This window comes from Sus scrofa, chromosome 13 (genome assembly GCF_000003025.6).
Source record: "Sus scrofa isolate TJ Tabasco breed Duroc chromosome 13, Sscrofa11.1, whole genome shotgun sequence".
Taxonomy (NCBI): Eukaryota; Metazoa; Chordata; class Mammalia; order Artiodactyla; family Suidae; genus Sus; species Sus scrofa.
In genome coordinates, this window is record NC_010455.5 from 158,598,823 (window position 1) to 158,612,662 (window position 13,840).

General features: G+C 36.6%; 1 protein-coding gene across 1 annotated transcript in view; it reads left to right on the plus strand.

Annotated features, from left to right (window-relative positions):
* Positions 1–13,840, plus strand: part of TOMM70 (translocase of outer mitochondrial membrane 70) — a 52,853-nt gene that overhangs the window by 21,797 nt on the left and 17,216 nt on the right. The window contains exons 2-7 of the mRNA XM_021071309.1: positions 679–852; positions 3,003–3,129; positions 5,841–5,950; positions 7,567–7,715; positions 10,247–10,454; positions 12,751–12,885. Coding sequence (XP_020926968.1) covers positions 679–852; positions 3,003–3,129; positions 5,841–5,950; positions 7,567–7,715; positions 10,247–10,454; positions 12,751–12,885 — 903 coding nt within the window. The remainder of the gene's footprint in view (positions 1–678; positions 853–3,002; positions 3,130–5,840; positions 5,951–7,566; positions 7,716–10,246; positions 10,455–12,750; positions 12,886–13,840) is intronic.

Sequence of the window (13,840 nt, forward strand, 5' to 3'; positions counted from 1 at the left end):
GATTTGGGATAACAATTGTAGTTAACACAACATATATTAATAAGTAGTTTTGAGAATGAAAAAGCGAAATGGCTAATAAACATGAAAAGATTTCAGATTCATTCATAGTGAGGAAAATGTGAGTTAAAATATCAGTATTATATTATACATGGGTTTTTCAGCCTTGGCACTGTTGACATTTTGGATCTCATAGTTGGTTGTTGTGGGATGTTGTCCTCTTCTTTGTAGAATGTTAGCAGCATTCTTGGAATCTACCTACTAGGTGCCACTAGCACCTCTGCCCAACCCCCAGTTGTGATAATCAAAGTGTCTCCAGACATTCTCTAGAGGGAAAATTACCCCTGATTGAGAACCACTGTTTTATAATTATTAGATGGCAAAAATTAAACACAGCTACTGTTATCTTTTGCTGGCAGGAATGGCAGAAAAGTGGTACTTTAAAGCACTACAGACTTGTTTGGGAAAAGTCTGTTTTTCAAGTTAAAAATACATAAACCTTCTGGCTTAGCAATCCTGTTACTAAGACTATCTTAGAAAGAGATTTACATGAGTGGCTTGCATTGTCAACAGCCATTCTACCCTCCCATTTTTTCCTTCAGTTTTGTAATTTAATCACTGTGATCTGATTCTGTTACTGAGTGTTGATAAGTGTTTCATAACTGTTTCCTCTTATTTCAGAACTCTCTTGATAGAGCCCAAGCAGCCAAGAACAAAGGCAACAAATATTTTAAAGCAGGAAAATATGAACAAGCTATTCAGTGCTATACTGAGGCTATCAGTTTGTGCCCTACAGAGAAGAACGTTGACCTTTCCACGTTTTATCAAAACAGAGCTGCTGCCTTTGAGCAGTTGGTATGTATCCTAGGTTGGTTTTTCTATTCTTTTTGTTTCTCTTTATTTGCATAATGTTTCAGTTAATGCTTCTCCAATAAATCTAATAAACTTTTTGAAGTTGTTTTGAAATGATAAGGTTTTTGTTTTAAGAACAAATTTGGTGTTGCTGGTTACACATATAATCCAAAGTTGTTGGTATCACATTTTACAAAACTAGATAATATAGAAAGTTAAAAGTTTCTGGTGACCCCATCTTCCTCAACAGTTTGAGTGTAGTTTTTCTGTTTTTGTCTCCATATATGTAATAGTACCATGTGTGTGGGGGGGAGACCAAAGACGATTCCTATTACATTTTTTTGTGGTATATATTTTCAGTTGCCACTATATCTTGTACAGCTTTTCATACCACACAGAGATCTGTTTCATTCTCTTTAAAGGCTATATGTAGCAGATGTTATATGGTTGTATAGTAGAAGACATCTCCTTGTTGATGAACATGTGGATTGCTTCCTATTTTCCCTGTTTCTTTCAGTGTTGCAAAAAATGTTTTTGGGAGAATAAAATTCTAGAACTGGAGATATAAAGAATATCAAAATCTCTTCTGATAATGATATATAAACATGCATGTTTTCCAGTATCTCACTGTGTATTATCAGTCCTAATAATTTTTCCACTCTGGTATGAGAAGAATACTCTGTCTCTCATTGTTTTAATCTGCACTTTTTGAGATGTTGGTGAAATGGATCATCTTCTGTGTTTATTGGGCATTTGTATTCTCTGCATTTTTTGTTCAAATTTTATTGACTCGTATATGGAAGGTTACTATAGTAGGAGCTGGGTCTAGAAAAGCAAACAATTATGCATAGAACTCAAGAATCACTAAAACAGTGAACTGTTAAATGACATTGTAATAAATGCTTGGATTCTGTAATAGAGGAGTGATGGGATTGGGGCATAAAATATTGGAAAATAGAGTTTAACAAATGAAAGAAACAGTGTATATAATTGCCCTGAAGCAGGCAAGGGTTTGGCATGATTAAAGTAGTATGTATAGAGAGATGAAATTGCAGAGGTAGCAGAGGCCAGCAAAGCCTTGAAGTGGTAGGAAGTTTGGATTTGATTCTGAGTGTAATGCGAAATATTTGAGGATTTTAAATAAGGCAGGAACATCATCTAAAATTGTTCTTACTGTTCTGTCAAGAATATTTTGGAGAGTCAGGAGTGGAGGCAGGGAGACTCCCTGTTGTAGTTGCCTAGGTGAGACATGAAGGAAAATTGAAGACCAGCAGAATTTATTTGTTGCATTGGATATGAAGGGTGAAGAGAAGCAGAGATTTTAATAATAGCGGAGTGAGGAAAGAGTGAGACAGCTAAGCAGACAGTTGAATTAAGAAATGTCTCTATTTTAGGAGACTGGTTTGGGTTAAAGAGATAAATTTGAGAGTCATTTAATTTTAGATGTTAGACACTCAGGACAATAGATGTGATCTCCTAGGAGAGAGAAGGGATGAGTCTTTGATCATTCCAGCATGTAGAAATCAATTGGAGGGGGGAAAGTCAGCTATGAAGACTCCTGAGGAGGAGCAGCCAGTGAGTTAGGTAGAAATCAAGTAGAATGGCAACTCCTTGGAGGTTTGGTGATGATGAGGTAATAACTGCAGAGAATTATAGGATCAAACAAGGGTTTTTAAGAGGCGGAAATGTTAAAGCTGGTGTTTTTATGCTAATAGGAATAATTCAGTACAGAAGCAGATTGATGCAAAGGCATGATAGCTAATAGTTGAAGTCCCTGAAGTAAGGGTGGTGGTGTGGGGATCCATCCCACAAGTGGAGGGTTGGGCTTTAATAAAGACAGTTGCCCTCTCAGTTTTAACAACAGGGGAAAGGAGTCGATATGATCACATAGTTGCAGATAGAGTGTAGATTTGATGGTAGAAAGATGGCTCAAGTATATCCTTTACCTATTTTAAAAAATCACATTACTTGTCTTTATTACAGTTATTTATATGAGTTGTTTCGGTGTGTTGTGGATATTAACTCTTTGTATGAATTGGGAATATTTTTTCTATTGTGGAACTCTTAATATTCAGCCTATTGAGTTTAGAAAACTAATTTCTGTTGAACAGTGATTCCTTTAGTGTGACTTTTTTTAATACTTTCAATTACAGCAAAAATGGAAAGAGGTGGCACAAGATTGTACAAAGGCTGTTGAACTTAATCCCAAATATGTGAAAGCTCTCTTTAGACGTGCAAAAGCCCACGAGAAGCTAGACAATAAGAAGGAATGTTTAGAAGGTGAGGGTATTTTTGTGTTTACATGTGAAAATAACCAAAGTTTTGTAGTTATTGGTAAATTTATATGAAACCCTATCTGTGAGTAGTGAAATCAATTGTGTTTAAAAGATCGACTGTTCCCCAGTTGAGACTTTGTTTCCTAATCTAAATTGTGAATGCTAATACTTGAGTACTGTCTCTCCTCCCAACTATGGAATTAAATGATTTAAAGTTTATATACTACTAGAAACTAATGAGCATCAGTGTAATTTCATGAATAAGAAATCAGGGAGTTCCCATTGTGGCACAGCGGAAACGAATCCAACTATATCCACGAGGATGCAAGTTTGATCCCTGGCCTCACTTAGTGGGTCGGGGGATCTGGTGTTGGCATGAGCTGTGGTGTAGGTCACAGCTGCAGCTCGGTTCACATATTGCTATGGCTGTGGTATAGGCTGATAGCTGTAGCTCCAATTTAACCCCTAGCCTGGGAACTTCCATGTACTGTGAGTATGGCTCTAAAAAATGAAAAAAAAAAAAAAAAGGAAGACTTTAGTGAGTGATATCATTTCTAAGATTCTACATATATTCAGTTAGTATTCTGTATGAATATGAATTTTTTTTTTTGTCTTTTTAGGGCCACACACCCTTTTCTACTGCACCACGATGGGAACTCCCTGAATATGAAATAATTTTGACATGAGTCATTAAAGAAAACATTTGTTTTTATGCTATTGGTATTTTCAAACATTATCCTTATACTCAACTGGAAATTATGTAATTGATACAAAGCATCTAGTGAAGGAGTTCCCACTATGGTGCAACAGGATTGGTGGCATCTTGGGAGTGCTGGGATGCAGGTTTGATCCGTGGCCTGGCACAGTGGGTTAAGGATCTAGCATTGCCACAGCTTAGGTTGCAACTGCATCTTGTATGTGATCCCTGGCCCCGGAACTCCATATGCTGTGGGGTGGCCAAAAAAAAAAAAAAAAAGCATCTGGTGGATTTACCATTCTCAGTTAATACTATTAATATTCCTTGGTCTCTAATTGGCTATATCTGCTGCTATAACTGTAATTAGGATATCAGCCACTGGCTTATAAAGTACATTCTTCTAGATGATGTGAAGCTAAACCCAAATGCAATTTCTGCAGTCTAAAAGTGCTTTCTAGGAGTTCCCGTTGTGGCACAGTGGTTAAAGAATCCAACTAGGAACCATGAGGTTGCAGGTTCGATCCCTGGCCTTGCTCAGTGGGTTAAGGATCTGGCGTTGCTGTGAGCTGTGGTGTAGGTCGCAGACGCGGCTCGGATCCCACGTTACTGTGGCTGTGGCGTAGGCTGGTGGCTATGGCTCCGATTGGACCCCTAGCCTGGGAATCTCCATATGCCGAGGGAGCGGCCTTAGAAAAGGCAAAAAAAACAAAAAAATAAGTGCTTTCTACTACATATCTAAATCTGCCTTAAAAGCATCAATAATCAAAAATTTAGCCATTATTATTTTTTAAGTAACATTATTATTTAAAAGAAAAAAACTTGTTTCTGTGTGTGTGTGTGTGTGTTGTTTTTTGCTTTTTTTAATCTGGAGTACCAAGTGAGAGTAATCCACTTGTGAGAGTTTAGAGAACATTTTAGAAAAACTTGAAGTTTTGTGGTATCATGTACTCTGGTAGTGGGTGGAAGGAGTATTGCTTTGGAAGAGAGAATTAATGAATTTTGAACCAGACTTGATGTTATTAAGAAATAATTGTAAAGAGTTTAAATGGATTTTAGGCGAAATGGGATGGGGAAAAACCATTGACATTGGCACTAACCAGATTATCATGGGGGACATGCAACAGACTGGCTTGTTTGGAGGAGCAGTGATTTGGAATTGTGAGAAATTGAGTTCAAAAAGAGAGGACAGGAATTCCTGTCATGGCTCAATGGTTAATGAATCCAACTAGAAACTATGAGGTTTCAGGTTCGATCCCTGGCCTTGCTCAGTGGGTTAAGGATCCGGCGTTGCCATTAGCTGTAGTGTAGGTCACAGATTCAGCTCGGATCCCGAGTTGCTGTGGCTGTGGCGTAGCCCAGCAGCTATAGCTCCAATTAGACACCTAGCCTGGGATCCTCCATATGCCGCAGGTGCGGCCCTGGAAAAGACATAAAAAGAGAGAGCAAGAGGACAGCCACTGTTGATTACCTTGAATGAAAGGTTAAGATGTTAGGGAAGCATTAATCTTTGATCTCAAACCACTGTATATTGAGCTGTAGCATAGCCAGATTAAAATGGTAGTTTGAAGCAGATTTAATTAAGGGCAAGACGGCTTTGGAGATAAGGAGTAACCCTGAGACCTGTTTAAAAAAAAAAAAAAAAAAACCAGACCTGAGAGAGCCATGTTATGTTGATTTGGCCTATACTTACTAGCCACAAAAGAATATACCTGGGTTACTTGTTTTATTTGCTATGTCCAGTGTAGAGCAGTGAGAAGCATCACAAAATATATATAGCATAGTTCCTTTCATTTCAAGGTGAGGAATGTGAATCCCAGAGAAGTGGAGTGACTTTCTCAGCTTTGAGTTTGGCCATAGACTAAAACTAAAATGTTAAGAATCAATATATTGGAAGTGAAATTGATAGTCACATGAGGCTGTGAATTTAGTTTGGTATTCTGTAGTAATAGCCCATTTGATGCTGCTAATCATCTTTGTGGTAATTGCATACTTACTCTTGTTTTTTCCATCATTTCTAGATGTCACAGCTGTGTGTATATTAGAAGGGTTCCAAAATCAACAAAGCATGCTGTTAGCTGATAAAGTTCTTAAACTTCTTGGGAAAGAGAAAGCCAAAGAAAAATACAAGGTAAATTAATCTGAGTTGATTAATAAAAGGAGTATACATTAAGAAGAGTCATTTTAAATTTATACTGATTAAATCTTGGGCATGATGGCAACAATTGAAATTAGATCTGGATTATATTTGTTTTTCCTGTAATCATGGGGTTTTGTGGCTTACCTTTTTAAAATAAGACTGTAAACTGTGTCCAGTATTGTATCTGGAAAATATTGAAAGAATTAATGTATATTTATAGGGGTTGCCAAATAATGGCTTATGGGCCAAATCTAGACTTCCACCTATTTTTAGAAATAATAATGCTGATAATGTTTTATTGGAACTCAGCCACTCACATTGTTTTTGGCTGCTTTAAGCGACAGCAACAGAGTTGTGGTTGTGACAGAGACTGTATTTGGCCTTTTACAGAAAAAACTTGCCAGCTCCTCTTCTTTAAAGTTTTTAAAGGTATATTGTGTAAATCGGTATTGGTTTTACACAGTTAGCAGTAGTTGGCTTAATTCAAAAAGCATTTATCGAACAAAGGTCCATGATGGGCATTTTAGAAGGCATATTTATCATTTGGTAGGTGACCATTTGATTTAAAATAGTATTTATTTGTGTAATCCTTAATTAAGACATAACTGAATCTCTCCCCAGAAAGTACCAAAAAGGAAAAAAAAATGAGATTTTCTCATTCAGTTTTCTTTTTTTTTTTTTTTTTTTTGCTTTTTAGTGTGGCATATGGAAGTTCCTAGGCTAGGTAGGGGTCAAATCAGATCTACAGTTATTGGTCTGTGACACACCCTCAGCAATGCCAGATTGTTAACCCACTGAGTAAGGCCAGGGATTGAACCCGCATCTTCATGGATACTAGTCAGGTTCATAATCCATTGAGGAGCCACAAAAGGAACTTTCAGTTTTCTTACATCTATCCTAGATTAAATCATTTACTTACAAAGATATTAAATCTACCAAAATAACAGAAATTATATTGGGTAAGAATCCAAAATATGTTATGAGAGCCCTTTGGCTACATTACTCACTTTTCCCTCTTTCTTTAAAACTTTATCATCTTAAGTGTAATAAGGAGAAAAATATTTCTGCAATTATGAATCAGGTTTCCATGTGAAAAAGTAAATGATTAAAACAGGAAATAGGATTTCATTCTGACTTTCAGTGGCACTTACTGTAATGGAGATCTCAGATGCGGTGCAAGTAGAAGACAAATGAAAGCCCATGGTAAATGGACTTATTAACATTCTAGAACTTGAGTAAGATGTGGTCTTGAGTAGTAAATTGAGATGTTAATTTTCTAGGACAGGAACCAGAAGGAGATAATTTCAATTCAGCAGTAATTTGTCTTCTGTGTTCCAGATTTCACCTTCTTTTATTGAGTGTTCTTGACTTTTTATATCTTTTGGAGAGGGGAGAGGTTCTCCTTTAAACCTATTTTGAACAGCTGGGACTGGCAAAATATTACTATTTCCACTGTCTATTGCCCCGTAGTTTGGAGCCTGATGTTCTTTAATTATTTGAAAATAAGATTCCAGTTTTTATGACAGAGGTTCTCAGTGTTCTACAATGCACCTGTTTCTTTGGTTAGTGTTTTCTATGTTGATGTATTTAAATATGATTAATTTCAGAATCGTGAACCTCTGATGCCATCTCCACAGTTTATCAAATCTTACTTCAGTTCTTTTACTGATGATATAATTTCTCAGCCAATGCTTAAAGGAGAGAAGTCTGATGAAGATAAAGACAAGGAAGGGGAGGCTTTAGAAGTGAAAGAAAAGTAAGTGTGTTGAGTATAGTATCTGCTTAATGTTTTGGGGGAGGCATTGTGGAAGTAATTTGCAGCTACAGAGCCAAAGTGGGACTCTAACGCCAAAAAATCTACTCTAGACAGATATTAATATAATAAAATAATAATAATAACAATAATAATAATGTTATAAAAAAATACTTCTCTTCACACACGTCTATTATACCCTGAAAATTGCGTCCCTGGTGACTCAGTACTGCCAAGTATCTGCCCTGCTTTTAAGTTCCTACATTATATTCTCAAGAAATCTCCTCATGAGTCAAGTGGTTGATTGTGTTTGAATAGAGGCACTAACTTAAAAATGATGGTATAACTCAGTATCCAGATATTTTAGTTCAAGGAAGTTTATAATTAAATTTTTAGGAGTGTCCACAAGAGTGGCTTTCTTTAAGGTTTTTTATTCCTTGTCTAGGAAAACGCCATTCTTTGGGTTTGTATTTGCTCCTGTAGAGAGCTGAAACCAAAGTACAAGATGCTGTGTTTACAACTGGAGGTCAAATGCCTGCTTAACCATTTGTTTTTATCAGTACTTTTATTTTGCTCTTGAAGCTGGCTCTCTTCTCTAAGAGAAGGTATAACATTATTATCAACATGGCATTTTCTAATGAGTTTGGAAGAAAAGGGAATACTGTTCTTATAGCAGAGCATAATTTTTCGTCTCTAGCATATTGGAAGGTTTAAGGAAAAATTGCTTCTGATTTGTATCTCCCAATTTTTCTACCATTGTTGGCCATCTTTAAAGGGAGGATATTATGCATAATTGTGCCAAGATGTTCAGATTTGAGTTCATTGATAAGCAATCACTTTAGAAGATTTTAAGGTGGGAAGTAAATGTTTAAGATGGTGCCAATAATTGCCTATTCTGGTTAGGAAGTAGTCCCTATCCCAGAAAAACTACAGTGAAGTTAATATAATTATTCTAAAAGCTATATTGATAGGTAGCAGGACATAGCTGTTTCTCACCAGAATACTAATAGAAATTGGTTCTAAGTTTTTGAATTCCATTTTACTCTGAGCCTTAGTAGCTTCATCTTTTTTCTTTTTTGGGGTTTTTTTTGTTTGTTTGTTTGTTTTTTTCTGTCTTTTTTCTTTTTAGGGCTGCACCTATGGCATATGGAGGTTCCCAGGCTAGGGGTCGAATTGGAGCTGCAGCTGCTGGCCTACACCACAGCCACAGCAACGCCAGATCCGAGCCATGTCTGCAGCCTACACCATAGCTTATGGCAATGCCGGATCCTTAACCCACTGAGTAAGGCCGGGGATCCAACCCGAAACCTCATGGTTCCTAGTCAGATTTGTTTCCACTGCGCTTCGATGGGAACTCCATCATTTTTTAAATGGGGCTAATAATAATTCCTTTGAGGCTTATTGTGTGGTTTAGAGATCATGTTTGCAAGCATCTATCACTTAGGTTCTCAATAAATAGGAACTGTTACTACTTTCATTTTGATTTAATAATGATTATTTTATCTTACCCTAGTGACCTGAGGAATAAAACTAGAGTGTAGGGGATATTAGAATGTTATTATAGGAGAGGTTAGCAGAGTATATAAGATTTTGACTGACATAACTTTTAAGTCACTTGCGATTTTCTTCTATTTAGAATATATAGCAAACAAAATGAAAAAATATAATTTACATGCCTTATATTTGTAAGACCCCTTAAAGGTCATCTAGTGTAAATTCCTTCTCAGTTCAAAAAAATCCCTTCTACGAGCATTCTCAATAGAAGTCATCATCTTAGAAGAGTAATAATATGTGGTCACTGCTTTTTAAAAAGTAGGGGAAAGGTGTTTTCTTTAAGCCTATTTGATGGAAAAGTCTCCCTTTAAATTTACCTCTTTGATATTTCCACCTATTCATTTCATTCCAGGTCTGTTCTTTTACGTGAAAACAGCACAACTTCTGGATGAGAGCCTTTTCAGATATTTCCCCACCTCCAGTTCTTGTTCCCTTACAATCCATTTTCCAGAACATGGCCAGAGTGATCTTTACAAAGTAAACTCGGGTCACACCTTTTCCCTTGGGTTCTGTGACCCTAGACTCACTTGGTTATTTTGTTTCCCTGTTCTTTCTGTTAGTCACACAATAACTGTTGAGGGCCATCAGTGTGCCACAGACAAGAAGGAAAATAAAATCGGATCCTTTCCAGTGCTGTAGATCAGTCTGTCATTAGCTTATCTTTTCACATATCTAAGTGTTGAAGCCTGGGTAATAACTCTAGGTTTCTGCCATTTTCTCTGCTGTTTCCTTTTTCAAAACTCTCCAAGGAAACAATTTCTGTCTGCATCAAAAATCCTAATCTGTTAACCCTCCTGCCCTATACCATTCCAACACTGGCTGATTAAGTTGTTAAGGGGAAAAGGATAACTGCTTAACTCAGATATACTAAATGGGGCAAGTTTTAGCATTTGATCTTTTCTTGGTAATTTTTATGTTCATTTTATTAGTAATAGATAATAAAATTTACTGTTAATTTCCTATGCTCATTTTATTTTCAGTTCTGGATATTTAAAGGCCAAACAGTATATGGAAGAAGAAAACTATGATAAAATCATAAGTGAATGCTCAAAAGAAATAGATGCTCAAGGCAAATATATGGCAGAAGCATTATTACTACGAGCTACCTTCTACCTGCTAATTGGCAACGCCAACGCAGCCAAACCAGATTTAGATAAGGTCATCAGCTTGAAAGAAGCTAATGTGAAGGTACATTTAAAACTCTGTGTGTGCATGTGAAAAAATTAACAATAAATAAAAATGAGGATTTTAGTATGTATTGGCATTTCAGTTTCCATTTTCCAAAAGACTTTTGTTTAGGAAGGAACTATATACCTAATGATGATTTAGTTGGTGCAGTGAAACTGAAACATAAATATCAGTAATAGTTATCTTTAAGTAGGAAAGGATTTTTTTCCCCATGGCATCTGGTAACTTCCACTTCCCCATAGAGTGGGGACTATATATTAGACTATATTTGGGGTAGGGGTAAGGGTGATAGAGCAGAGCTATAGGTAATATTGTAAGTAACATGCAGTGTGTAGTACAAGGCTGTAAAAGGCATTTAATAAAAATAAACACATTTAATATATTCTGAAAGATTTTATTTTACATGAAGAAAAAACAGGGTCTAAAAATATGATATAGGAATTCCTGTCAAGGCTCAGCAGTAACCAACCCAACTGGTATCCATGAGGTTGCAGGTTTGATCCCTAGCCTCCCTCAGTGGGTTAAGGATCTGGCATTGCTGTGACCTGTGGTGTAGGTCGCAGATATGGCTCAGATGCTGCATTGCTGTGGCTGTGGTTTAGCCTGGCAGCTGTACCTCCATTTAGACCCCTAGCCTAGAACTTCTATATGCTGAGGGTACCGCCCTAAAAAAAGAAAAAATTAAAAATATGATATAGAAATATACTGGGAATTCCCATTGTGGCTCAGCGGAAATGAATCCGACTAGTATCCTTGAGGATGCAGGTTCCGTCCCTGGCCTCACTAATTGGGTCGGGGATCCAGTGTTGTCCTGAGCTGTGGTGTAGGTTGCAGATGTGACTCAGATCTCATGTTGCTGTGGCTGTGGTGTACATTGGTAGCACAGCTCTGATTCTACCCCTAGCCTGGGAGCTTCCATGTGCTATGGTATGGCCCTAAAAAAATGCAAAAGTAAAAAAGAAAAGAAACATACTGAAGTATACCAAAAGTTTTTGCAGTTGTGTAGTTGGAACATTTCATTTTCTAAGTGTTCTTATGTGTATGCAGTTATTTTCATGATTAAGATTTGGTGGAGGGATTTGTTGAATTACACGAGCACAGAAGTGAACCACCAGTTCCTTACAAGCTGGTGAACATCTCTGTTTCCTCTGGCTTTGTTTACTTCCATTCATTCATATCTTTTGTGAAAAATGAAAGTTGTTTTCAAGGCCTAAGTATTTGTTAGCAAATTACCTTAACTTCTTGTAAACAAAAGTAATTTAAACTAAGCATTTATTGGCGTTATCTTGTGGCACAGCAGGTTAAGGATCCACCATTGTCACTGCAGCGGCTTGGGTTGCAGCTGTGGTTCAGTCCCTGGCCTGGGAACTTCCACATGCCATAGGCACTGCAAAAAAGTTAAAAAATTTTTAAGTATTTGTTAAAAGTCTTTTTTAGAGTTCTTGCTGTGACACAGTGGGTTAATGATCTAGCTTGTCTCTGTGGAGGCCCTGGTTTGAACCCCAGCCTGGCACTGGGAGTAAAGGATCCAACATTGCCATGGCTGTGGCGTAAGCTACAAATGCTGCTCTGATTGATTCCCTGGCCCAGGAAGTTCCATATGCCACAGGTGTGGCTGAAAAAAAAGATTTTCACGTTGTAGATACCCTAGTAGTAGTTGTCTTTAATTTTATTTCCTGCCGACTTTGATGATTACAGAATATGTCTTGTTACATGTCTTTGTTATTGTCGTGAGGGCATTCCTGTTTCATTGAGGAAGATATTTGTATGTACTTTGCCTTGAAAAAATTTTAGAAAAGAATCCTGTTATTTCATGATCATGACTTTGTCTTAATGGCAAGTCGTAATGATGCCTGTTATATGCAGTGTACAGAAATGACCCCACAATGGATCAGAGACCTAAATGTTAGATCCAAAACTGTAAAACTCTTAGAAGAAACAAAGGAGGAAATCTTCAATACTTTAAGCAGTGGTTCCTTAGTGACCAAGCCGCTGCAGTGACAATGGTGGATCCTTAACCCGCTATGCCATGAGAGAACTCCAATAAATGCTTAATTTAAATTACTTTTGTTTACAAGAAGTTAAGGTAAGTACCAGTAACCAAAAAAAGTTTCTTTTGAGGGTGGTGAAAGTGTTCTAGAATTAGATAGTGGTGATGGTTGCACAACTCTGAATATGTTAAAAGGGTGAGCCTTATGGTATGTGAATTAAATCTCAGTAAAGCTGTTATTTAAAAAAAAAACTTTAATTAGAATAAAAGTAGTAATGATGAATCTTTTCTCATTTTGTGTTATAGCTCCGAGCAAATGCTCTTATCAAAAGAGGCAGCATGTACATGCAACAGCAACAGCCTTTGCTGTCTACTCAGGATTTTAACATGGCTGCCGACATTGATCCTCAGAATGCTGATGTTTATCACCACCGAGGACAGGTAAATTAATTTTCTCATCAAGAGTTCTGGTGTTTTAACTGAGTAGTTAAATTCCATTTTTGAGAATGTGTTAAAGTTTTCTTATATCACTTTTTTATGTGAAAGTATGGTTGATTTAAAATACACTAATTTCTGCTGTACGTCAAAGTAGCTCAGTCATAACATATACATTCTTTTTTGATTTTTTTTCCATCATGATCTATCCCAGGAGATTAGATATAGTTCCCTGTGCTATACAGTAATCTGTTATCATTTCTGATAGCTGCAAACAGAGTATCAGAGTGGTTTACAATTTGGGTTAGCATTTACTCAGTCCCATATTGAACATTTATTGTTATAATTTTGGTATTGTGAAAGAGAGACGGAAGAGAAAGGCTATGAAAGTTGACTTTCCAGTTTGTTTGTTTTTCAGGTGTTTCTGGTTCATAGGTTTTTCAATGAGTAAAACATTAAAAACATGTAGTGACATTTAAAAAATTGAAAATAAACCCAAACCATTAGGTGACCATTTGGAGTTTATGCTAGAATCAACAGAATGGTTTTTGTGGGCATCTTGCTATAAGCAAGTATGAGCCTGGACTATCTAAACAGTACTAAACAAAATCTTTTCTGAATGGAGTTTTATGACATGTATATTTGTTTTTTAGTAAAAAATACATAGTGAAGAAAATAGTTCCTAGTTTCAGCCTCATCTAGAGAAAACATGGCTTGTTTGACATGGCTTCTTGGAATGGATTAGAGTAGAAAATAATCCATATAATAAGAAACAAGCTCAAGTTCTTTCAAATGGAGAATTTTACCTAAAACTTCTGTCAGCATGGTCTTTAGAGGTGTTCAGATTACCCTAAAATTATTAATCCCTACTGGTACTATCTTAAGATTAATTTGAACGATAATTATTTAATGTCTGATCTACTTTGAAGTTTGAAAATACAGAGATACTTTATTTTCTATA